This window comes from Sphaerodactylus townsendi, linkage group LG09 (genome assembly GCF_021028975.2).
Source record: "Sphaerodactylus townsendi isolate TG3544 linkage group LG09, MPM_Stown_v2.3, whole genome shotgun sequence".
Classification (NCBI taxonomy): Eukaryota; Metazoa; Chordata; class Lepidosauria; order Squamata; family Sphaerodactylidae; genus Sphaerodactylus; species Sphaerodactylus townsendi.
The window spans coordinates 63,403,127-63,428,280 of record NC_059433.1 but is presented as its reverse complement, the minus strand read 5'-3'; the positions used below and the strand labels follow the sequence as shown (position 1 = coordinate 63,428,280).

The following is a 25,154-nucleotide window of genomic DNA, read 5'->3' as shown; positions in this document are numbered from 1 at the left end:
TGCCCACGGTCACCTAGCAGGCTTCATGTGGAGGAGCAAGGAGTATAACTCGGTCCTCTGGGTTGGAATCCGCCACTCAAACCTGGTTCTCCAGATTAGAGAATCTGACTATCAAAGAGCTTTGGATCAGGACACCAAAAATGCAATATAAATATATAAATGGGAGGGGCCCCGTAAGGCACAGAGAGACAAGCTGCAATATTGCAGTCCAAGCTCTGCTCGCAACTTGAGTTTGATCCCAGCAGAAGTCCATTTCAGGTAGCCGGCTCCAGGTTGGCTCAGCCTTCCGTTCTTCCAAGGTTGGTACAATGAGTACCCATTTGCTGGGAATAAAATGTAGGCGATTAGGGAAGGCAACGGCGCATCGCCCCGTAAACATCGTCTGCCTAGTAAAAATTCTCATGTGATGTTGGTTCTCAAGGAAACACACACACCCCTCACCTCTGCAGAGCTCGAAATCTGTTATGCAGGCACAGTGGCCGCAGAGTTTGCAAAGACAGCCGTGTTAATATTTGCCAGGAGGGAAGATGTCAGTTCTTGGCTGTTCACAAAGTGCAAGATTTCGGTCATGGCATTGCAGAGGCGTATCTAGGGGAAATGGAGCCCCGGGCACAATCTTGAGTTTTCCGCCTCTCCCCCCCCCAAACACACTCACAGGCTCCACTTTCCCAAGATATGGGGAGGGAGGGGAGAGAGATTGAACCATCTGCCAGTCTCACAGAGGAGCACCCAGGTTTGCTGCTGGGCAGGCTGGAAGGGGCCCAGGTCTACCACTGGGTAGGCTGGAAGGGGCCCAGATCTACCACTCGGTAGGCTGGAAGGGGCCAAGCCAGTGGTGGGATCCAAAATTTTTAATAACAGGTTCCGATGGCGGTGGGATTCAAACAGTGGCGCCGCCGCACTCACACCCCTCCAGTCCCTATTGGGTTTTAGTAACCCCTTCTCGGCACTCAGAAAAAAATTACTAACCACTTCTAGAGAAGTGGTGAGAACTGGTTGGATCCCACCTCTGGGCCAAGTCAGCATGCCAGCACAGGATCCAGCTCCAAAGGGTCGGCAGCTTGTAGGGCCCATCCTGCCAACCCGCGAGCACCCTCACCCTGCCTCGCGATCCCCACGATGTGTGCACAGAGATTTTCAGGTTGATAGGTAGCTCAGAAAGGACAGTGTAGTGTGACCTCTATCTGTGGGTTCTGTGGGGCAGAACTTGGAATGAGTTTGCAACAACAAATTTTAAAAACAAAATGGTTTACTTTCTTAACATAAAACATATAACATCAACATTTAACATCACACTTCAAGGTCCTGTTCAGGTTGCAATTTCAAGTCCTTATATTTACAGTCTACTGATACTGCCAAGTCCAATTCTTCTTTGCAAGTGGGTTGGCTCCTGAAGACTCCAAGGGCTGGATGAACAGGATTCAACAGGATGAAGGTTTCCAGGAGAACTCTCACCCATTACAACCACAACAAGAAGCCCTGAAACAATAAACTCCAACATTTACAACATAGCAAAAATAAACAACTCCCTTCCCACTAGTTCCCAACAACATTGCAGTTACCTTAACAAGGTGTTAAGGACTTATACCAACCAAGGTCTGAGTCTGGTAGCTTTGTCTCCTCCAAACTACATGAGCTCTGCAGCCTTCTGCTGCTTTGAGTCTCCACCCCTTTCTGGGTCAACCCATTCTGAGCATGGGGGTTACAGTAGCAGTTGTGAGGTGAGCCAACCCCCACGTGACTGTGGGAAGAGGTGCCTGGGGTTCTAGCCTCCGCCCGCACCTCCTCGCTACGCCCCTGCTTTTCTTGCAATTCCTCCCACTTCGTAATCAGCTCTCCAGATATTTAATGTTTCTGAATATCTTTGACAATTCTCCAGCATGATAAGATTTGCAGTGCCATTAAGCATTTTTGGGGTTTTAAGGAAATATGACCAATTTACTAGCACCATGTCTGTTTATTTTTATTTATTTGCTTCCTTTATAACCCACCTTTTTTTCATCGAGACTCAAGGCAGATAGACAAACCTGTCCAAGAGCATGAGCTGTGTAACAAATAATGCAATAGGACAAGCATCACAAACAATAGGACTAGCACCATGGTGGCAAACCTTTGGCACTCCAGATGTTATGGACTACAATTCCCATCAGCCCCTGCCAGCATGGCCAATTGACAGGGGCTGATGGGAATTGTAGTCCATAACATCTGGAGTGCCAAAGGTTCGCCACCACTGGACTAGCATCACAAACATTAGAAACAATGCGAACACAGAATATCAAACATATGTTAAAAAACCTTGCAAAAATGAAATTATGAATGCAGAAAACAATACCGGAAGAACAAGTAACAAACAGCAGAATAGACTATAGTCTTCTTCCCTTTGCAAAAGCTGTCCCAACCTATTATTCTAAACCCTCTTTCTATTTATAGAAATGTCACTAAATTGCACAATGGGCAGTTTCTATGAAGAGTTCACCAATTCCTTATTGTTCCATCAGTGCACGCTGACCCGTGTTCTAGTCCTCTTGTATCCACTGAAACTAGTACAATTTTTGTCAGTTCTGTTGGAATTGGTCGGAGGTGTGCCCCTCACATTCCAAACACCCCCAACTTCCCTTCCTAAGACCAGCGGTCCTCGAGAAGTGAGGGGGGCGCAGAAGAGGGCTTGATCCTGCCTGCTGGACTCAGCGCGTTGAATCTGGCAAGGAGGATTGGAGCCCCTACCTCTCTTCCCAAGACCCATGGGCCTTGAGGAGAGAGGTGGGGGCAGAAGATCCGGCCTGCTGGATTCAGTGTGCTGGACTGGACCCCCCCCCCAAACTCTGGAAGTGGGGACCTGTGGAGAGTAGATTGGGGGTGAGGGCAGAAGAGGGCCCAATCCTGCCTGCTGAACTCAGCACACACACACACCTTTGCAAAGCCTTGATCCAGCTTTGCCAACTGGGGATGGACTTGGGAAGAACTCTCCCTGTTGACTCCTTCCTTCTTTTGCAAAGCTGGGATCCCAGTTTTGTGAAGGGGAGGTGCCTACGAAGATGGGGAGAACTTCACAGGCACCCTGTTGGCTCTTACCCCCCATCTCCTTAGGCACCCTCCCCCCAAATTGGCAGAGCTGTATCCTGGCTTTGCAAAGAGGGCGGATCCAGTAGGGCCAAAGGGGAGGAAAGGCAGGAGAAGTTGCCCCCCTCAGAGGAGGAGGAGGAGGAGGAGGAGGAGGAGGAGAGGAGGAGGGGGAGGAGTTTGGATTTATATCCCCCCTTTCTCTCCAGCAGGAGACACAAAGGGGCTGACAATCTCCTTGCCCTTCCCCCCTCACAACAAACACCCTGAGAGGTGGGTGGGGCTGAGAGAGCTCTGAGAAGCTGTGACTAGCCCAAGGTCACCCAGCTGGCGTGTGTGGGAGTGTACAGGCTCATCTGAATACCCCAGATAAGCCTCCACAGCTCAGGCGGCAGAGCTGGGAATCAAACCCGGTTCCTCCAGATTAGATACACGAGCTCTTAACCTCCTACACCACTGCTGCTCTGTTGGAATTGGTTGGAAGAGAGGACAGTGTTCCCATCAACAGCTTTCTAGAGTCCGTTGTATTTGTTCATACAATGGGCTTCACCACTGGTCTCTGCTACAACTGGCCTCCTCCATGGGAAGAATTCCCCTTTGCTTTGATTTCTATCATCCTGATGTGTGCTTCTTCGATGGTGCCTTTGGGGTGGCGCTCAGCTGACCTCTCTTTTCTCCTCCTTTCTTTCCTAGCTGCTGGCTGTCTCTGGAAGGTCGTCTCCTTTATGCCTTCGTGGGACCGGCGGCCGCTGTTGTTTTGGTACTTGACCCTGCTTCTGAAACCTTCTTGTTCTGTGTGTGTGTCTTTCCCCGTGCCTCCGATGCCCCCAAAGGCCATTCCCCTCCCCCGCAAAAAGAATATTTCTAACCCTGAAAGAAAGCAAAAAATGTTTGATCTATGGTCCTTTCCCCATAGGAGATTTTTTTTCCCAGATCGCTTGAGTGTAATTATCAGGGGTGTAACGGGGCAAACTGGAGCCCTGGGCAAAACCTGAGTTGGATGCCACCCCCCACCCCCCCCCGGGCAGCCACCCCACCACAACCAAAACATTTTTTGCACCAGGACATTGGTGCCTGCAGGGGGTGCATTTTTAGACATATCGGCACCAAAATTTCAGCATATCATCAGGAGACTGTCCTTATGCTGCCCCCCAAGTTTGGTAAGGTTTGGTTCAAGGAGTTCAAAGTTATGGACTCCCAAAGGGGGTGCCCCCATCCCCCATTGTTTCCAATGGGAGCTAATAGGAGATGGGGCTACCCAGCAGGATTCTGCTTTGAACCCACAGAACCAAACTGCACCAAACAACAGGGAATGCCATGAGAGACAATCTCCAGATAATCCCCTGAAATACAGGTGTCTTACGTTCTGTGCACCCTCTGCAGGAACATCCTAGAAATTTGCCCAAGAATCTTCTGCATTGAGTTTTCTGAATTGCTGTCAATGGGTGTTGCAGGCTGGGGGGCACATTTCTGAAGGCACAGTCTCAAAATTTGCAGGGTCTTATCAGGAGACTGCCCTAATGATACCCCCCAGGTTTGGTGCAGTTTGGTTCCGGGGGGCCAAATTTATGAACCCTCAAAACTGTAGCCCCCATCTCCTATTAGCTTCCATTGGAAACAATGGGGGATGGAGCATCCCCTTTGGGAGTCGATAACTTTGGACTCCCTGAACCAAACATCACCAAACTAAGGACAGTCTCCTGATGATATGCTGAAATTTTGGTGCCGCTAGCGGCCCAGGGGTAGGGAACCTGCAGCTCTCCAGATGTTCAGGAACTACAATTCCCATCAGCCCCAGCCAGCATGGCCAATTGGCCATGCTGACAGGGGCTGATGGGAATTGTAGATCCTGAACATCTGGAGAGCCACAGGTTCCCTACCCCTCCGCTAGCCTAAAAACTGCACCCCCTGCAGGCCAAAAATGGAAAACCACTAAGAATACCCAAAAACGAACCCTGCCCACCTTGCCCAATGGGCAGCTGCCCACCTTGCCCAATGGGCATTACGCCCCTGGTAATTATCATAGCAATGGGCTAGTCTGAATGAAGACACTATCAAAATGGCCGTATTTTGAAAAATGGTTGTATTGTTGAAGTAACAGAGGCCTGAGGCTATGCTAAAGTGATGCCCAAATTATCACTATCCATATATGTACTAACTGCACTCTTATCCTGACTCTCTTCCACCGTGGAAATCAAGGAGGAAACCAGTTGGGTGGGGATGGTTGCCCCTGGTGACCTTGTGTTCCCGATTCTGACCCGATTCTGACCCGATTCTGACCCACTTAGCTTCAGTGGCATTTTGGTGGCAAGCTATCTTCAACCATATCACGGTCCATAGACAAAATCCTAATTCAGAAATGTAAACATATCTGAAATGTCTAAGGTAGGTAGGACCTGATTGTTTTAGAAAAATGTCCTTTTAAAAACATAAGAACATAAGAAAGAGCCTGCTGGATCAGGCCAATCTAGTCCAGCTCTCTGCTACTCGCAGTGGCCCAACAGGTGCCTGTGGGAGCTCACGTGCCGGATGTGAAAGCAATGGCCTGCAGCTGCTGCTGCTGCTCCTGAGCACCTGGTCTGCTAAGGCCTTTGCCATCTCAGATCAAGGAAGATCAAGATTGGTAGCCATAGATCGACTTCTCCTCCATCAATCTGTCCAAGCTCTTTTTAAAGCTATCCAGGTTAGTGGCCATCACCACCTCCTGTGGCAGCATATTCCGAACACCAATCACACGTTGCGTGAAGAAGTGTTTCCTTTTATTAGTCCCAATTCTTCCCCCCAGCATTTTCAATGGATGCCCCCTGGTTCTAGTATTGTGAGAAGATCTTTTGCAGAAAATCTAGGCGTGATCTACCCTGCCTGAAAATGTCTCGTCTGATAACGGTTTTTGTCCCTCGATGTTCCCAGTGGGTGTTTCCTTGCTCAGACTTATGTCTGGAAACCCACATGGAGGAGGCTGATGTTTCTAGAACCAGGGGGCATCCATTGAAAATGCTCTGGGTGAGGTTCGAATTGTAATGAAAGGCCAACAACCAGCTACAGAACTGGCAGCTGGGATATTAAACCAAATTAAATAATAATAATTTCATTTGTATGCCAATGCTCTGTGGGCAATTGACAACAAGTATCCAGCCATCAAAATAAAGCCAGTAGGTGTTTTTAAAAATTCCAAAATTTAGAAAATATTGAAGCCATAAAAGCCATAAAACATAGTTAGCAGAGGCACAGTACAGAACAGACCACCTGATTAAACGTACCTGGTATAATGCTTTGGCATTATTTCCCTGGGACGCTGCATCATGGGAAATGAAGTCTCTTCCAATTCACAGCTGCCATTTCTTTAGCTGGATGTTGGTGTTCCATTACAATTCGAACCTCACCCAGAGGCCTAGGACTTTGTAATGTATTGGCGTATTATTCACAAAGATCTTATGATTGTAGTTCCAACTCTAGGGTCACCTTGCCAGTCATGTAAATTGACACACTGCATCTCTCCCAGAGGTCCCCTCACAAAGAAAATTGTGCTAACCTTGAAATGGTTGAAGCAACCTACAGCCACCCGTCCCCCTCCCCAAAAAAATTGGGATGCTGACATGTCTCAACAGCTGCAGTGTGACTCGTATTGAAGGTGCTGAAAAGCAGTGCCCTTGACCAAACAGACATGTCGTTCTTCATGCTCACGCTGCCGGTTTCCTCCTTTCTATTGGTATTCCATGAGACCCTCCTGAAAAATTGGTTTGACTCCAGCGTCTTCCCTCTCAGACACTGAACGTTCATCATGCAAATTGTGCCAGGGATGAGAACTGGAGGTGGTCGCAAAACAGGTTCCTCGTGACCTTGTCGTGAATCCTGATGACCCCTCCAGTTTGCTCTTAGCCCTTAGCCCGTGTGGGCTGGCGGTTAAAAGCAACGGACTCTAATCTGGAGAACTAGGTTTGATTTCCCATTCCTAGACATGCAGAGGTGTATTGGGGGGGGAATGGCACTTGGAGACAACTCCTTCTCTGGGTGCCCCACCTCCTGTGCCCCCCGTGCTTGAAGGCGGGGCCAGGGGGTGGGGGCAGGGCCCTGCTCCCAAGCTCTGTGCAGGCCAATTTTTGCCCAAAAGCCGGCCTGCACGGAGGCGTGGGGGGCGGGGCTTGGCAGCAGCGGGTGCACCAGGCGGACACCACAGCTGCCCACAACCAAGCCCCGCCCCCCTCCTCTGTGTAGGTGACCCCATGTCCCTACAGGCTGTATGCCTCTGTCCACGTGCGTGGCGGACTGTAGTCTGGAGAACCGGGTTCTAGGGTTGGAGATTCGGACAGTCCAAATCTGAATTTTTACCGAATCTGCACTGATTCGGACGGATTCGGACGAGCAGGGTCCGAACCTGAGCTGTCCGAATCCTAACAGATCCGAATCCATGGGATTCGGATCACCAGCCGAATTGCGTTTTCATTTTTTTGTGTTTTTTCACATTTCGGCCTGCAGGGGGCGCACTTTTAAACATATCAGCACCAAATTTTCAGGGTATCATCAGGAGACTGTCCTGATGATACCCTCCAAGTTTGGTGCAGTTTGGTTTAGGGGGGCCAAAGTTATGGACCCCCAAAAGGGGTGTCCCTATCTCCCATTCTTTCCAATGGGAACTAAGGAGATGAGGGCTACCCTTTTGAGGGTCCATAACTTTGGCCCCCCCTGAACCAAACTGCACCAAACTTGGAGGGTATCATCAGGACAGTCTCCTGATGATACACTGAAATATTGGTACCGATACATCTACAAATGCACCCCCTGCAGGCACCCCCAGAAATTTGCACAAGATTCTTTGTTCTGCAGTGACTTAGCTGTGTTGCTGTCAATAGGGAATTTCTGAAAGAGGGCTGTGGAGTGCACATTTTTCATGGTAAACCCACAAAACTTTCAGGGTATCTTCAGGAGAGTCTCTGGATGACACCATCCAAGTTTGGGGAACTTTACTTCAGGGGGCAGTGGGAGATGTACCCTACCCTTTTTGGGTCCCATAGAATTAAACCCCCTGAAGCAAAATTCCCCAAACCTGGATGGTGTCATCCAGAGACTCTCCTGAAGATACCCTGAAAGTTTTGTGACCATACCTTCAGAAATGTGCACCTCACAGCCCTCTACCAGAAATTCCCCATTGACAGCAATACAGCTAAGTCACTGCAGAACAAAGAATCTTGAGCAAATTTCTGGGGGTGCCTGCAGGGGATGCATTTTGAGATGTATCGGCACCAAATTATCAGGGTATCATCAGGTGACTGTCCCGATGTTGCCCACCAAGTTTGGTGCAGTTTGGTTCAGGTATGGACCCTCAAAAGGGGTGCAACTATCCCCCATTGTTTCCAATGGGAGCTGATGGGGGATGGGGGCTACACCTTTGAGAATCCATAACTTTGGCTTCCCTGAACCAAACTGCACCAAGCTTTGGGGGTATCATCAGGACAGTCTCCTGATGATACCCTGAAAGTTTGGTGTCACTAGCTTTAAAAATGCTGGTTTGCGTGTTTCACCGCTCACTCACTCCAGCAGGCTTCATGTGCAGGAGCGGTGAAACATGAAAACCAGAATTTTTAAAGCTAGTGGCACCAAATTTCAGGGTATCATCAGGAGACTGTCCTGATGACACCCCCCAAGTTTGGTGCAGTTTGGTTCAGGGGGGGCAAAGTTATGGACCCTCAAAGGGGGGCCTCTATCCCCCATTGTTTCCAATGAGAGCTAAGGAGATGGTGGCTACCATTTTGAGGGTCCATAACTTTGGCCCCCCTAAACCAAACTGCACCAAGCTTGGGGGGTGTCATCAGGACAGTCTCCTGATGATACCCTGATATTTTGGTGCTGATATGTCTAAAAATGCGCCCCTGCAGGCACCCCCAAAGAAATTTGCCCAAGATTCTTTTTTCTGCAGTGACTTCTGCATTGCTGTCAATGGGGAATTTCTGGTGGAGGGCTGTGGGGTGCACATTTATCAAGGTACAGTCACAAAATGTTCAGGGTATCTTCAGGAGAGTCTTTGGATGACACCATCCAGGTTTGAGGAACTTTGCTTATGGGGGCAGTGGGAGATGGACCCTACCCGTAACATTGAACCCCTTGAAGCAACGGTCACCAAACCTGGATGGTGTCATGAAGAGACTCTCCTGAAGACACCCTGAAAGTTTTGTGGGTTTACCATGAGAAATGTGCACTCCACAGCCCTCCCACAGAAATTTCCCATTGGCTGCAATGGAGCCAGCCAGCCACTACAGAGCACAGAATCTGGGCAAATTTCTTTGGGTGACTATGAGGGGTGCAGTTTTAGAGCTACTGTCACCAAAATTTCAGGGTATCATACAGGTACTGTCCCTATGATACTCCCCAAGTTTGGTGAAGTTTGGTTCAGGGGGTCCAAAGTTATGGACCTTCAAAAGTGTAGCCCCCATTTCCTGTTAGCTTCCATTGGAAACAATGGGGGATGGGGCACCCTTTTTGAGGGTCAATAACTTTGCCCCCCCTGAACCAAACTGCACCAAACTTGGGGAGAATCATTAGGACAGTCTCCAGATGATATCCTGAAAGTTTAGTGCTGCTAGCTTTAAAAATGCACCCCCTGCAGGCCAAAACGTGTAAAAACACCAAAAATTCAAAAAAATAATAAAACGGACCCGAATTTTTCGGATTTACCCGAATTTTCGGGCATATCCGAATCAGCTATGATTCGGATTCGGGCATACAAATCATTTTATGCCCCAAAATACGCAAATCCGAATTTTACCGAATTTTTTTAGTATTGATCAACCCTACCGGGTTCGATTCCCCACTCCTCCACATAAAGCCTACTGGGTGACTTTGGGTAAGATGACCAGAATGTCACCTTTGTGAACCGGGACAGGTGGGTAGGCGGGCGGCCGCGCGCACAACCGCAGGAGCGCATGGCCTTCTGGGGCGCTCCTGTTTCCCACCCTGTGACAGGGCAGGAAATGGGAGTGCCCCAGAAGGCCGTGCACTCCTGCGGCCGCATGCACGGGAGGCTGCCGCACTGCCTTGCACCCCAGAAGGCAGTGTGGCAGTCTTACAAAAATCAGGACACTTGGAAAAAACCTGCGGGACGCGGGACAAATTGTTTTAAGGCGGGACTGTCCCGCCCAAAGCGGGACGTCTGGTCAGCCTAACTTTGGGCCAGTCACCATTCTCTCCAAATTCCCTCAGCCCTACCTACCTCACAAAGTGCCTGTTGTGGGGAAAAGAGGGGAAGGGCACTTTGAGACATTTAATAGGAGAGAAAAATAGAGTATGAAAAACAATTCCTCTCTTTAGCATTGCTAAGCAGGCCGGGGGCGGGGGCGGGGGCTGAGGTAGGTGGCCATGATGAATGGGCAGCTTTAAAGGGTCATTTTGTATGTGGTTGCATTTCTGAATTTGAACATATCTGTTGTTGTTTCTCTTCCTACAGGTGAACATGGTTATTGGTATTCTGGTGTTTAACAAACTTGTATCCAAAGATGGAATAACAGATAAGAAACTGAAGGAACGGGCAGGGTATGCCTTATATCAATCATAATTCCTCTAAGCAAAGAGTGGAACTGGAAATTTGAAAAAGCCACTATCGATAACCTGGCTGGAGCAAGGAATGAAGTGACAGAAAATGATAGAAAATGTCCGAGTGGGCTTTGGTTACGTTGCGACAGAGAGGGTTTTTCTGGTGTGGTGTGATTTGCGAGTGCTTGGTAAATGCATCTTCTCAGATGCGCACTATAAAATCACAGCAGCTCAAACCATTCTGAACCTGAGGCCAAAGTAAGCATCGAAGTAAGGCGTAGTTTTGTATATATTGGCATAGAACTGCCTCAGACACACAAATGAGGGGTGGGGATTGCAGTGCTAACTAAATGTTAGCACTGGGGGGGTGGGGGAGGGCGGGGGTGGGGGGGGGGGGGGGCGGGGGGGGGGGGGGGTGGGGGGGGGGGGGGGGGGGCGGGGGGAGTTGGGGGCTTGGGGGGGGGGGGGGGTGGGGGGGGGGGGGGGTGGGGGGGGGGGGGGGTGGGGGGGGGGGGGGGTGGGGGGGGGGGGGGGTGGGGGGGGGGGGGGGTGGGGGGGGGGGGGGGTGGGGGGGGGGGGGGGTGGGGGGGGGGGGGGGTGGGGGGGGGGGGGGGTGGGGGGGGGGGGGGGTGGGGGGGGGGGGGGGTGGGGGGGGGGGGGGGTGGGGGGGGGGGGGGGTGGGGGGGGGGGGGGGTGGGGGGGGGGGGGGGTGGGGGGGGGGGGGGGTGGGGGGGGGGGGGGGTGGGGGGGGGGGGGGGTGGGGGGGGGGGGGGGTGGGGGGGGGGGGGGGTGGGGGGGGGGGGGGGTGGGGGGGGGGGGGGGTGGGGGGGGGGGGGGGTGGGGGGGGGGGGGGGTGGGGGGGGGGGGGGGTGGGGGGGGGGGGGGGTGGGGGGGGGGGGGGGTGGGGGGGGGGGGGGGTGGGGGGGGGGGGGGGTGGGGGGGGGGGGGGGTGGGGGGGGGGGGGGGTGGGGGGGGGGGGGGGTGGGGGGGGGGGGGGGTGGGGGGGGGGGGGGGTGGGGGGGGGGGGGGGTGGGGGGGGGGGGGGGTGGGGGGGGGGGGGGGTGGGGGGGGGGGGGGGTGGGGGGGGGGGGGGGTGGGGGGGGGGGGGGGTGGGGGGGGGGGGGGGTGGGGGGGGGGGGGGGTGGGGGGGGGGGGGGGTGGGGGGGGGGGGGGGTGGGGGGGGGGGGGGGTGGGGGGGGGGGGGGGTGGGGGGGGGGGGGGGTGGGGGGGGGGGGGGGTGGGGGGGGGGGGGGGTGGGGGGGGGGGGGGGTGGGGGGGGGGGGGGGTGGGGGGGGGGGGGGGTGGGGGGGGGGGGGGGTGGGGGGGGGGGGGGGTGGGGGGGGGGGGGGGTGGGGGGGGGGGGGGGTGGGGGGGGGGGGGGGTGGGGGGGGGGGGGGGTGGGGGGGGGGGGGGGTGGGGGGGGGGGGGGGTGGGGGGGGGGGGGGGTGGGGGGGGGGGGGGGTGGGGGGGGGGGGGGGTGGGGGGGGGGGGGGGTGGGGGGGGGGGGGGGTGGGGGGGGGGGGGGGTGGGGGGGGGGGGGGGTGGGGGGGGGGGGGGGTGGGGGGGGGGGGGGGTGGGGGGGGGGGGGGGTGGGGGGGGGGGGGGGTGGGGGGGGGGGGGGGTGGGGGGGGGGGGGGGTGGGGGGGGGGGGGGGTGGGGGGGGGGGGGGGTGGGGGGGGGGGGGGGTGGGGGGGGGGGGGGGTGGGGGGGGGGGGGGGTGGGGGGGGGGGGGGGTGGGGGGGGGGGGGGGTGGGGGGGGGGGGGGGTGGGGGGGGGGGGGGGTGGGGGGGGGGGGGGGTGGGGGGGGGGGGGGGTGGGGGGGGGGGGGGGTGGGGGGGGGGGGGGGTGGGGGGGGGGGGGGGTGGGGGGGGGGGGGGGTGGGGGGGGGGGGGGGTGGGGGGGGGGGGGGGTGGGGGGGGGGGGGGGTGGGGGGGGGGGGGGGTGGGGGGGGGGGGGGGTGGGGGGGGGGGGGGGTGGGGGGGGGGGGGGGTGGGGGGGGGGGGGGGTGGGGGGGGGGGGGGGTGGGGGGGGGGGGGGGTGGGGGGGGGGGGGGGTGGGGGGGGGGGGGGGTGGGGGGGGGGGGGGGTGGGGGGGGGGGGGGGTGGGGGGGGGGGGGGGTGGGGGGGGGGGGGGGTGGGGGGGGGGGGGGGTGGGGGGGGGGGGGGGTGGGGGGGGGGGGGGGTGGGGGGGGGGGGGGGTGGGGGGGGGGGGGGGTGGGGGGGGGGGGGGGTGGGGGGGGGGGGGGGTGGGGGGGGGGGGGGGTGGGGGGGGGGGGGGGTGGGGGGGGGGGGGGGTGGGGGGGGGGGGGGGTGGGGGGGGGGGGGGGTGGGGGGGGGGGGGGGTGGGGGGGGGGGGGGGTGGGGGGGGGGGGGGGTGGGGGGGGGGGGGGGTGGGGGGGGGGGGGGGTGGGGGGGGGGGGGGGTGGGGGGGGGGGGGGGTGGGGGGGGGGGGGGGTGGGGGGGGGGGGGGGTGGGGGGGGGGGGGGGTGGGGGGGGGGGGGGGTGGGGGGGGGGGGGGGTGGGGGGGGGGGGGGGTGGGGGGGGGGGGGGGTGGGGGGGGGGGGGGGTGGGGGGGGGGGGGGGTGGGGGGGGGGGGGGGTGGGGGGGGGGGGGGGTGGGGGGGGGGGGGGGTGGGGGGGGGGGGGGGTGGGGGGGGGGGGGGGTGGGGGGGGGGGGGGGTGGGGGGGGGGGGGGGTGGGGGGGGGGGGGGGTGGGGGGGGGGGGGGGTGGGGGGGGGGGGGGGTGGGGGGGGGGGGGGGTGGGGGGGGGGGGGGGTGGGGGGGGGGGGGGGTGGGGGGGGGGGGGGGTGGGGGGGGGGGGGGGTGGGGGGGGGGGGGGGTGGGGGGGGGGGGGGGTGGGGGGGGGGGGGGGTGGGGGGGGGGGGGGGTGGGGGGGGGGGGGGGTGGGGGGGGGGGGGGGTGGGGGGGGGGGGGGGTGGGGGGGGGGGGGGGTGGGGGGGGGGGGGGGTGGGGGGGGGGGGGGGTGGGGGGGGGGGGGGGTGGGGGGGGGGGGGGGTGGGGGGGGGGGGGGGTGGGGGGGGGGGGGGGTGGGGGGGGGGGGGGGTGGGGGGGGGGGGGGGTGGGGGGGGGGGGGGGTGGGGGGGGGGGGGGGTGGGGGGGGGGGGGGGTGGGGGGGGGGGGGGGTGGGGGGGGGGGGGGGTGGGGGGGGGGGGGGGTGGGGGGGGGGGGGGGTGGGGGGGGGGGGGGGTGGGGGGGGGGGGGGGTGGGGGGGGGGGGGGGTGGGGGGGGGGGGGGGTGGGGGGGGGGGGGGGTGGGGGGGGGGGGGGGTGGGGGGGGGGGGGGGTGGGGGGGGGGGGGGGTGGGGGGGGGGGGGGGTGGGGGGGGGGGGGGGTGGGGGGGGGGGGGGGTGGGGGGGGGGGGGGGTGGGGGGGGGGGGGGGTGGGGGGGGGGGGGGGTGGGGGGGGGGGGGGGTGGGGGGGGGGGGGGGTGGGGGGGGGGGGGGGTGGGGGGGGGGGGGGGTGGGGGGGGGGGGGGGTGGGGGGGGGGGGGGGTGGGGGGGGGGGGGGGTGGGGGGGGGGGGGGGTGGGGGGGGGGGGGGGTGGGGGGGGGGGGGGGTGGGGGGGGGGGGGGGTGGGGGGGGGGGGGGGTGGGGGGGGGGGGGGGTGGGGGGGGGGGGGGGTGGGGGGGGGGGGGGGTGGGGGGGGGGGGGGGTGGGGGGGGGGGGGGGTGGGGGGGGGGGGGGGTGGGGGGGGGGGGGGGTGGGGGGGGGGGGGGGTGGGGGGGGGGGGGGGTGGGGGGGGGGGGGGGTGGGGGGGGGGGGGGGTGGGGGGGGGGGGGGGTGGGGGGGGGGGGGGGTGGGGGGGGGGGGGGGTGGGGGGGGGGGGGGGTGGGGGGGGGGGGGGGTGGGGGGGGGGGGGGGTGGGGGGGGGGGGGGGTGGGGGGGGGGGGGGGTGGGGGGGGGGGGGGGTGGGGGGGGGGGGGGGTGGGGGGGGGGGGGGGTGGGGGGGGGGGGGGGTGGGGGGGGGGGGGGGTGGGGGGGGGGGGGGGTGGGGGGGGGGGGGGGTGGGGGGGGGGGGGGGTGGGGGGGGGGGGGGGTGGGGGGGGGGGGGGGTGGGGGGGGGGGGGGGTGGGGGGGGGGGGGGGTGGGGGGGGGGGGGGGTGGGGGGGGGGGGGGGTGGGGGGGGGGGGGGGTGGGGGGGGGGGGGGGTGGGGGGGGGGGGGGGTGGGGGGGGGGGGGGGTGGGGGGGGGGGGGGGTGGGGGGGGGGGGGGGTGGGGGGGGGGGGGGGTGGGGGGGGGGGGGGGTGGGGGGGGGGGGGGGTGGGGGGGGGGGGGGGTGGGGGGGGGGGGGGGTGGGGGGGGGGGGGGGTGGGGGGGGGGGGGGGTGGGGGGGGGGGGGGGTGGGGGGGGGGGGGGGTGGGGGGGGGGGGGGGTGGGGGGGGGGGGGGGTGGGGGGGGGGGGGGGTGGGGGGGGGGGGGGGTGGGGGGGGGGGGGGGTGGGGGGGGGGGGGGGTGGGGGGGGGGGGGGGTGGGGGGGGGGGGGGGTGGGGGGGGGGGGGGGTGGGGGGGGGGGGGGGTGGGGGGGGGGGGGGGTGGGGGGGGGGGGGGGTGGGGGGGGGGGGGGGTGGGGGGGGGGGGGGGTGGGGGGGGGGGGGGGTGGGGGGGGGGGGGGGTGGGGGGGGGGGGGGGTGGGGGGGGGGGGGGGTGGGGGGGGGGGGGGGTGGGGGGGGGGGGGGGTGGGGGGGGGGGGGGGTGGGGGGGGGGGGGGGTGGGGGGGGGGGGGGGTGGGGGGGGGGGGGGGTGGGGGGGGGGGGGGGTGGGGGGGGGGGGGGGTGGGGGGGGGGGGGGGTGGGGGGGGGGGGGGGTGGGGGGGGGGGGGGGTGGGGGGGGGGGGGGGTGGGGGGGGGGGGGGGTGGGGGGGGGGGGGGGTGGGGGGGGGGGGGGGTGGGGGGGGGGGGGGGTGGGGGGGGGGGGGGGTGGGGGGGGGGGGGGGTGGGGGGGGGGGGGGGTGGGGGGGGGGGGGGGTGGGGGGGGGGGGGGGTGGGGGGGGGGGGGGGTGGGGGGGGGGGGGGGTGGGGGGGGGGGGGGGTGGGGGGGGGGGGGGGTGGGGGGGGGGGGGGGTGGGGGGGGGGGGGGGTGGGGGGGGGGGGGGGTGGGGGGGGGGGGGGGTGGGGGGGGGGGGGGGTGGGGGGGGGGGGGGGTGGGGGGGGGGGGGGGTGGGGGGGGGGGGGGGTGGGGGGGGGGGGGGGTGGGGGGGGGGGGGGGTGGGGGGGGGGGGGGGTGGGGGGGGGGGGGGGTGGGGGGGGGGGGGGGTGGGGGGGGGGGGGGGTGGGGGGGGGGGGGGGTGGGGGGGGGGGGGGGTGGGGGGGGGGGGGGGTGGGGGGGGGGGGGGGTGGGGGGGGGGGGGGGTGGGGGGGGGGGGGGGTGGGGGGGGGGGGGGGTGGGGGGGGGGGGGGGTGGGGGGGGGGGGGGGTGGGGGGGGGGGGGGGTGGGGGGGGGGGGGGGTGGGGGGGGGGGGGGGTGGGGGGGGGGGGGGGTGGGGGGGGGGGGGGGTGGGGGGGGGGGGGGGTGGGGGGGGGGGGGGGTGGGGGGGGGGGGGGGTGGGGGGGGGGGGGGGTGGGGGGGGGGGGGGGTGGGGGGGGGGGGGGGTGGGGGGGGGGGGGGGTGGGGGGGGGGGGGGGTGGGGGGGGGGGGGGGTGGGGGGGGGGGGGGGTGGGGGGGGGGGGGGGTGGGGGGGGGGGGGGGTGGGGGGGGGGGGGGGTGGGGGGGGGGGGGGGTGGGGGGGGGGGGGGGTGGGGGGGGGGGGGGGTGGGGGGGGGGGGGGGTGGGGGGGGGGGGGGGTGGGGGGGGGGGGGGGTGGGGGGGGGGGGGGGTGGGGGGGGGGGGGGGTGGGGGGGGGGGGGGGTGGGGGGGGGGGGGGGTGGGGGGGGGGGGGGGTGGGGGGGGGGGGGGGTGGGGGGGGGGGGGGGTGGGGGGGGGGGGGGGTGGGGGGGGGGGGGGGTGGGGGGGGGGGGGGGTGGGGGGGGGGGGGGGTGGGGGGGGGGGGGGGTGGGGGGGGGGGGGGGTGGGGGGGGGGGGGGGTGGGGGGGGGGGGGGGTGGGGGGGGGGGGGGGTGGGGGGGGGGGGGGGTGGGGGGGGGGGGGGGTGGGGGGGGGGGGGGGTGGGGGGGGGGGGGGGTGGGGGGGGGGGGGGGTGGGGGGGGGGGGGGGTGGGGGGGGGGGGGGGTGGGGGGGGGGGGGGGTGGGGGGGGGGGGGGGTGGGGGGGGGGGGGGGTGGGGGGGGGGGGGGGTGGGGGGGGGGGGGGGTGGGGGGGGGGGGGGGTGGGGGGGGGGGGGGGTGGGGGGGGGGGGGGGTGGGGGGGGGGGGGGGTGGGGGGGGGGGGGGGTGGGGGGGGGGGGGGGTGGGGGGGGGGGGGGGTGGGGGGGGGGGGGGGTGGGGGGGGGGGGGGGTGGGGGGGGGGGGGGGTGGGGGGGGGGGGGGGTGGGGGGGGGGGGGGGTGGGGGGGGGGGGGGGTGGGGGGGGGGGGGGGTGGGGGGGGGGGGGGGTGGGGGGGGGGGGGGGTGGGGGGGGGGGGGGGTGGGGGGGGGGGGGGGTGGGGGGGGGGGGGGGTGGGGGGGGGGGGGGGTGGGGGGGGGGGGGGGTGGGGGGGGGGGGGGGTGGGGGGGGGGGGGGGTGGGGGGGGGGGGGGGTGGGGGGGGGGGGGGGTGGGGGGGGGGGGGGGTGGGGGGGGGGGGGGGTGGGGGGGGGGGGGGGTGGGGGGGGGGGGGGGTGGGGGGGGGGGGGGGTGGGGGGGGGGGGGGGTGGGGGGGGGGGGGGGTGGGGGGGGGGGGGGGTGGGGGGGGGGGGGGGTGGGGGGGGGGGGGGGTGGGGGGGGGGGGGGGTGGGGGGGGGGGGGGGTGGGGGGGGGGGGGGGTGGGGGGGGGGGGGGGTGGGGGGGGGGGGGGGTGGGGGGGGGGGGGGGTGGGGGGGGGGGGGGGTGGGGGGGGGGGGGGGTGGGGGGGGGGGGGGGTGGGGGGGGGGGGGGGTGGGGGGGGGGGGGGGTGGGGGGGGGGGGGGGTGGGGGGGGGGGGGGGTGGGGGGGGGGGGGGGTGGGGGGGGGGGGGGGTGGGGGGGGGGGGGGGTGGGGGGGGGGGGGGGTGGGGGGGGGGGGGGGTGGGGGGGGGGGGGGGTGGGGGGGGGGGGGGGTGGGGGGGGGGGGGGGTGGGGGGGGGGGGGGGTGGGGGGGGGGGGGGGTGGGGGGGGGGGGGGGTGGGGGGGGGGGGGGGTGGGGGGGGGGGGGGGTGGGGGGGGGGGGGGGTGGGGGGGGGGGGGGGTGGGGGGGGGGGGGGGTGGGGGGGGGGGGGGGTGGGGGGGGGGGGGGGTGGGGGGGGGGGGGGGTGGGGGGGGGGGGGGGTGGGGGGGGGGGGGGGTGGGGGGGGGGGGGGGTGGGGGGGGGGGGGGGTGGGGGGGGGGGGGGGTGGGGGGGGGGGGGGGTGGGGGGGGGGGGGGGTGGGGGGGGGGGGGGGTGGGGGGGGGGGGGGGTGGGGGGGGGGGGGGGTGGGGGGGGGGGGGGGTGGGGGGGGGGGGGGGTGGGGGGGGGGGGGGGTGGGGGGGGGGGGGGGTGGGGGGGGGGGGGGGTGGGGGGGGGGGGGGGTGGGGGGGGGGGGGGGTGGGGGGGGGGGGGGGTGGGGGGGGGGGGGGGTGGGGGGGGGGGGGGGTGGGGGGGGGGGGGGGTGGGGGGGGGGGGGGGTGGGGGGGGGGGGGGGTGGGGGGGGGGGGGGGTGGGGGGGGGGGGGGGTGGGGGGGGGGGGGGGTGGGGGGGGGGGGGGGTGGGGGGGGGGGGGGGTGGGGGGGGGGGGGGGTGGGGGGGGGGGGGGGTGGGGGGGGGGGGGGGTGGGGGGGGGGGGGGGTGGGGGGGGGGGGGGGTGGGGGGGGGGGGGGGTGGGGGGGGGGGGGGGTGGGGGGGGGGGGGGGTGGGGGGGGGGGGGGGTGGGGGGGGGGGGGGGTGGGGGGGGGGGGGGGTGGGGGGGGGGGGGGGTGGGGGGGGGGGGGGGTGGGGGGGGGGGGGGGTGGGGGGGGGGGGGGGTGGGGGGGGGGGGGGGTGGGGGGGGGGGGGGGTGGGGGGGGGGGGGGGTGGGGGGGGGGGGGGGTGGGGGGGGGGGGGGGTGGGGGGGGGGGGGGGTGGGGGGGGGGGGGGGTGGGGGGGGGGGGGGGTGGGGGGGGGGGGGGGTGGGGGGGGGGGGGGGTGGGGGGGGGGGGGGGTGGGGGGGGGGGGGGGTGGGGGGGGGGGGGGGTGGGGGGGGGGGGGGGTGGGGGGGGGGGGGGGTGGGGGGGGGGGGGGGTGGGGGGGGGGGGGGGTGGGGGGGGGGGGGGGTGGGGGGGGGGGGGGGTGGGGGGGGGGGGGGGTGGGGGGGGGGGGGGGTGGGGGGGGGGGGGGGTGGGGGGGGGGGGGGGTGGGGGGGGGGGGGGGTGGGGGGGGGGGGGGGTGGGGGGGGGGGGGGGTGGGGGGGGGGGGGGGTGGGGGGGGGGGGGGGTGGGGGGGGGGGGGGGTGGGGGGGGGGGGGGGTGGGGGGGGGGGGGGGTGGGGGGGGGGGGGGGTGGGGGGGGGGGGGGGTGGGGGGGGGGGGGGGTGGGGGGGGGGGGGGGTGGGGGGGGGGGGGGGTGGGGGGGGGGGGGGGTGGGGGGGGGGGGGGGTGGGGGGGGGGGGGGGTGGGGGGGGGGGGGGGTGGGGGGGGGGGGGGGTGGGGGGGGGGGGGGGTGGGGGGGGGGGGGGGTGGGGGGGGGGGGGGGTGGGGGGGGGGGGGGGTGGGGGGGGGGGGGGGTGGGGGGGGGGGGGGGTGGGGGGGGGGGGGGGTGGGGGGGGGGGGGGGTGGGGGGGGGGGGGGGTGGGGGGGGGGGGGGGTGGGGGGGGGGGGGGGTGGGGGGGGGGGGGGGTGGGGGGGGGGGGGGGTGGGGGGGGGGGGGGGTGGGGGGGGGGGGGGGTGGGGGGGGGGGGGGGTGGGGGGGGGGGGGGGTGGGGGGGGGGGGGGGTGGGGGGGGGGGGGGGTGGGGGGGGGGGGGGGTGGGGGGGGGGGGGGGTGGGGGGGGGGGGGGGTGGGGGGGGGGGGGGGTGGGGGGGGGGGGGGGTGGGGGGGGGGGGGGGTGGGGGGGGGGGGGGGTGGGGGGGGGGGGGGGTGGGGGGGGGGGGGGGTGGGGGGGGGGGGGGGTGGGGGGGGGGGGGGGTGGGGGGGGGGGGGGGTGGGGGGGGGGGGGGGTGGGGGGGGGGGGGGGTGGGGGGGGGGGGGGGTGGGGGGGGGGGGGGGTGGGGGGGGGGGGGGGTGGGGGGGGGGGGGGGTGGGGGGGGGGGGGGGTGGGGGGGGGGGGGGGTGGGGGGGGGGGGGGGTGGGGGGGGGGGGGGGTGGGGGGGGGGGGGGGTGGGGGGGGGGGGGGGTGGGGGGGGGGGGGGGTGGGGGGGGGGGGGGGTGGGGGGGGGGGGGGGTGGGGGGGGGGGGGGGTGGGGGGGGGGGGGGGTGGGGGGGGGGGGGGGTGGGGGGGGGGGGGGGTGGGGGGGGGGGGGGGTGGGGGGGGGGGGGGGTGGGGGGGGGGGGGGGTGGGGGGGGGGGGGGGTGGGGGGGGGGGGGGGTGGGGGGGGGGGGGGGTGGGGGGGGGGGGGGGTGGGGGGGGGGGGGGGTGGGGGGGGGGGGGGGTGGGGGGGGGGGGGGGTGGGGGGGGGGGGGGGTGGGGGGGGGGGGGGGTGGGGGGGGGGGGGGGTGGGGGGGGGGGGGGGTGGGGGGGGGGGGGGGTGGGGGGGGGGGGGGGTGGGGGGGGGGGGGGGTGGGGGGGGGGGGGGGTGGGGGGGGGGGGGGGTGGGGGGGGGGGGGGGTGGGGGGGGGGGGGGGTGGGGGGGGGGGGGGGTGGGGGGGGGGGGGGGTGGGGGGGGGGGGGGGTGGGGGGGGGGGGGGGTGGGGGGGGGGGGGGGTGGGGGGGGGGGGGGGTGGGGGGGGGGGGGGGTGGGGGGGGGGGGGGGTGGGGGGGGGGGGGGGTGGGGGGGGGGGGGGGTGGGGGGGGGGGGGGGTGGGGGGGGGGGGGGGTGGGGGGGGGGGGGGGTGGGGGGGGGGGGGGGTGGGGGGGGGGGGGGGTGGGGGGGGGGGGGGGTGGGGGGGGGGGGGGGTGGGGGGGGGGGGGGGTGGGGGGGGGGGGGGGTGGGGGGGGGGGGGGGTGGGGGGGGGGGGGGGTGGGGGGGGGGGGGGGTGGGGGGGGGGGGGGGTGGGGGGGGGGGGGGGTGGGGGGGGGGGGGGGTGGGGGGGGGGGGGGGTGGGGGGGGGGGGGGGTGGGGGGGGGGGGGGGTGGGGGGGGGGGGGGGTGGGGGGGGGGGGGGGTGGGGGGGGGGGGGGGTGGGGGGGGGGGGGGGTGGGGGGGGGGGGGGGTGGGGGGGGGGGGGGGTGGGGGGGGGGGGGGGTGGGGGGGGGGGGGGGTGGGGGGGGGGGGGGGTGGGGGGGGGGGGGGGTGGGGGGGGGGGGGGGTGGGGGGGGGGGGGGGTGGGGGGGGGGGGGGGTGGGGGGGGGGGGGGGTGGGGGGGGGGGGGGGTGGGGGGGGGGGGGGGTGGGGGGGGGGGGGGGTGGGGGGGGGGGGGGGTGGGGGGGGGGGGGGGTGGGGGGGGGGGGGGGTGGGGGGGGGGGGGGGTGGGGGGGGGGGGGGGTGGGGGGGGGGGGGGGTGGGGGGGGGGGGGGGTGGGGGGGGGGGGGGGTGGGGGGGGGGGGGGGTGGGGGGGGGGGGGGGTGGGGGGGGGGGGGGGTGGGGGGGGGGGGGGGTGGGGGGGGGGGGGGGTGGGGGGGGGGGGGGGTGGGGGGGGGGGGGGGTGGGGGGGGGGGGGGGTGGGGGGGGGGGGGGGTGGGGGGGGGGGGGGGTGGGGGGGGGGGGGGGTGGGGGGGGGGGGGGGTGGGGGGGGGGGGGGGTGGGGGGGGGGGGGGGTGGGGGGGGGGGGGGGTGGGGGGGGGGGGGGGTGGGGGGGGGGGGGGGTGGGGGGGGGGGGGGGTGGGGGGGGGGGGGGGTGGGGGGGGGGGGGGGTGGGGGGGGGGGGGGGTGGGGGGGGGGGGGGGTGGGGGGGGGGGGGGGTGGGGGGGGGGGGGGGTGGGGGGGGGGGGGGGTGGGGGGGGGGGGGGGTGGGGGGGGGGGGGGGTGGGGGGGGGGGGGGGTGGGGGGGGGGGGGGGTGGGGGGGGGGGGGGGTGGGGGGGGGGGGGGGTGGGGGGGGGGGGGGGTGGGGGGGGGGGGGGGTGGGGGGGGGGGGGGGTGGGGGGGGGGGGGGGTGGGGGGGGGGGGGGGTGGGGGGGGGGGGGGGTGGGGGGGGGGGGGGGTGGGGGGGGGGGGGGGTGGGGGGGGGGGGGGGTGGGGGGGGGGGGGGGTGGGGGGGGGGGGGGGTGGGGGGGGGGGGGGGTGGGGGGGGGGGGGGGTGGGGGGGGGGGGGGGTGGGGGGGGGGGGGGGTGGGGGGGGGGGGGGGTGGGGGGGGGGGGGGGTGGGGGGGGGGGGGGGTGGGGGGGGGGGGGGGTGGGGGGGGGGGGGGGTGGGGGGGGGGGGGGGTGGGGGGGGGGGGGGGTGGGGGGGGGGGGGGGTGGGGGGGGGGGGGGGTGGGGGGGGGGGGGGGTGGGGGGGGGGGGGGGTGGGGGGGGGGGGGGGTGGGGGGGGGGGGGGGTGGGGGGGGGGGGGGGTGGGGGGGGGGGGGGGTGGGGGGGGGGGGGGGTGGGGGGGGGGGGGGGTGGGGGGGGGGGGGGGTGGGGGGGGGGGGGGGTGGGGGGGGGGGGGGGTGGGGGGGGGGGGGGGTGGGGGGGGGGGGGGGTGGGGGGGGGGGGGGGTGGGGGGGGGGGGGGGTGGGGGGGGGGGGGGGTGGGGGGGGGGGGGGGTGGGGGGGGGGGGGGGTGGGGGGGGGGGGGGGTGGGGGGGGGGGGGGGTGGGGGGGGGGGGGGGTGGGGGGGGGGGGGGGTGGGGGGGGGGGGGGGTGGGGGGGGGGGGGGGTGGGGGGGGGGGGGGGTGGGGGGGGGGGGGGGTGGGGGGGGGGGGGGGTGGGGGGGGGGGGGGGTGGGGGGGGGGGGGGGTGGGGGGGGGGGGGGGTGGGGGGGGGGGGGGGTGGGGGGGGGGGGGGGTGGGGGGGGGGGGGGGTGGGGGGGGGGGGGGGTGGGGGGGGGGGGGGGTGGGGGGGGGGGGGGGTGGGGGGGGGGGGGGGTGGGGGGGGGGGGGGGTGGGGGGGGGGGGGGGTGGGGGGGGGGGGGGGTGGGGGGGGGGGGGGGTGGGGGGGGGGGGGGGTGGGGGGGGGGGGGGGTGGGGGGGGGGGGGGGTGGGGGGGGGGGGGGGTGGGGGGGGGGGGGGGTGGGGGGGGGGGGGGGTGGGGGGGGGGGGGGGTGGGGGGGGGGGGGGGTGGGGGGGGGGGGGGGTGGGGGGGGGGGGGGGTGGGGGGGGGGGGGGGTGGGGGGGGGGGGGGGTGGGGGGGGGGGGGGGTGGGGGGGGGGGGGGGTGGGGGGGGGGGGGGGTGGGGGGGGGGGGGGGTGGGGGGGGGGGGGGGTGGGGGGGGGGGGGGGTGGGGGGGGGGGGGGGTGGGGGGGGGGGGGGGTGGGGGGGGGGGGGGGTGGGGGGGGGGGGGGGTGGGGGGGGGGGGGGGTGGGGGGGGGGGGGGGTGGGGGGGGGGGGGGGTGGGGGGGGGGGGGGGTGGGGGGGGGGGGGGGTGGGGGGGGGGGGGGGTGGGGGGGGGGGGGGGTGGGGGGGGGGGGGGGTGGGGGGGGGGGGGGGTGGGGGGGGGGGGGGGTGGGGGGGGGGGGGGGTGGGGGGGGGGGGGGGTGGGGGGGGGGGGGGGTGGGGGGGGGGGGGGGTGGGGGGGGGGGGGGGTGGGGGGGGGGGGGGGTGGGGGGGGGGGGGGGTGGGGGGGGGGGGGGGTGGGGGGGGGGGGGGGTGGGGGGGGGGGGGGGTGGGGGGGGGGGGGGGTGGGGGGGGGGGGGGGTGGGGGGGGGGGGGGGTGGGGGGGGGGGGGGGTGGGGGGGGGGGGGGGTGGGGGGGGGGGGGGGTGGGGGGGGGGGGGGGTGGGGGGGGGGGGGGGTGGGGGGGGGGGGGGGTGGGGGGGGGGGGGGGTGGGGGGGGGGGGGGGTGGGGGGGGGGGGGGGTGGGGGGGGGGGGGGGTGGGGGGGGGGGGGGGTGGGGGGGGGGGGGGGTGGGGGGGGGGGGGGGTGGGGGGGGGGGGGGGTGGGGGGGGGGGGGGGTGGGGGGGGGGGGGGGTGGGGGGGGGGGGGGGTGGGGGGGGGGGGGGGTGGGGGGGGGGGGGGGTGGGGGGGGGGGGGGGTGGGGGGGGGGGGGGGTGGGGGGGGGGGGGGGTGGGGGGGGGGGGGGGTGGGGGGGGGGGGGGGTGGGGGGGGGGGGGGGTGGGGGGGGGGGGGGGTGGGGGGGGGGGGGGGTGGGGGGGGGGGGGGGTGGGGGGGGGGGGGGGTGGGGGGGGGGGGGGGTGGGGGGGGGGGGGGGTGGGGGGGGGGGGGGGTGGGGGGGGGGGGGGGTGGGGGGGGGGGGGGGTGGGGGGGGGGGGGGGTGGGGGGGGGGGGGGGTGGGGGGGGGGGGGGGTGGGGGGGGGGGGGGGTGGGGGGGGGGGGGGGTGGGGGGGGGGGGGGGTGGGGGGGGGGGGGGGTGGGGGGGGGGGGGGGTGGGGGGGGGGGGGGGTGGGGGGGGGGGGGGGTGGGGGGGGGGGGGGGTGGGGGGGGGGGGGGGTGGGGGGGGGGGGGGGTGGGGGGGGGGGGGGGTGGGGGGGGGGGGGGGTGGGGGGGGGGGGGGGTGGGGGGGGGGGGGGGTGGGGGGGGGGGGGGGTGGGGGGGGGGGGGGGTGGGGGGGGGGGGGGGTGGGGGGGGGGGGGGGTGGGGGGGGGGGGGGGTGGGGGGGGGGGGGGGTGGGGGGGGGGGGGGGTGGGGGGGGGGGGGGGTGGGGGGGGGGGGGGGTGGGGGGGGGGGGGGGTGGGGGGGGGGGGGGGTGGGGGGGGGGGGGGGTGGGGGGGGGGGGGGGTGGGGGGGGGGGGGGGTGGGGGGGGGGGGGGGTGGGGGGGGGGGGGGGTGGGGGGGGGGGGGGGTGGGGGGGGGGGGGGGTGGGGGGGGGGGGGGGTGGGGGGGGGGGGGGGTGGGGGGGGGGGGGGGTGGGGGGGGGGGGGGGTGGGGGGGGGGGGGGGTGGGGGGGGGGGGGGGTGGGGGGGGGGGGGGGTGGGGGGGGGGGGGGGTGGGGGGGGGGGGGGGTGGGGGGGGGGGGGGGTGGGGGGGGGGGGGGGTGGGGGGGGGGGGGGGTGGGGGGGGGGGGGGGTGGGGGGGGGGGGGGGTGGGGGGGGGGGGGGGTGGGGGGGGGGGGGGGTGGGGGGGGGGGGGGGTGGGGGGGGGGGGGGGTGGGGGGGGGGGGGGGTGGGGGGGGGGGGGGGTGGGGGGGGGGGGGGGTGGGGGGGGGGGGGGGTGGGGGGGGGGGGGGGTGGGGGGGGGGGGGGGTGGGGGGGGGGGGGGGTGGGGGGGGGGGGGGGTGGGGGGGGGGGGGGGTGGGGGGGGGGGGGGGTGGGGGGGGGGGGGGGTGGGGGGGGGGGGGGGTGGGGGGGGGGGGGGGTGGGGGGGGGGGGGGGTGGGGGGGGGGGGGGGTGGGGGGGGGGGGGGGTGGG

At 74.2% G+C, this 25,154-nt stretch overlaps 1 protein-coding gene across 1 annotated transcript in view; it reads left to right on the top strand.

Annotated features, from left to right (window-relative positions):
• The window catches only part of LOC125439452 (adhesion G protein-coupled receptor B1-like), a 124,514-nt gene that overhangs the window by 62,066 nt on the left and 37,294 nt on the right, over positions 1-25,154 (top strand). Inside the window, 2 exon segments of the mRNA XM_048508555.1 lie at positions 3,754-3,820; positions 10,499-10,594. Of these exon segments, the coding sequence (XP_048364512.1) occupies positions 3,754-3,820; positions 10,499-10,594 (163 nt within the window).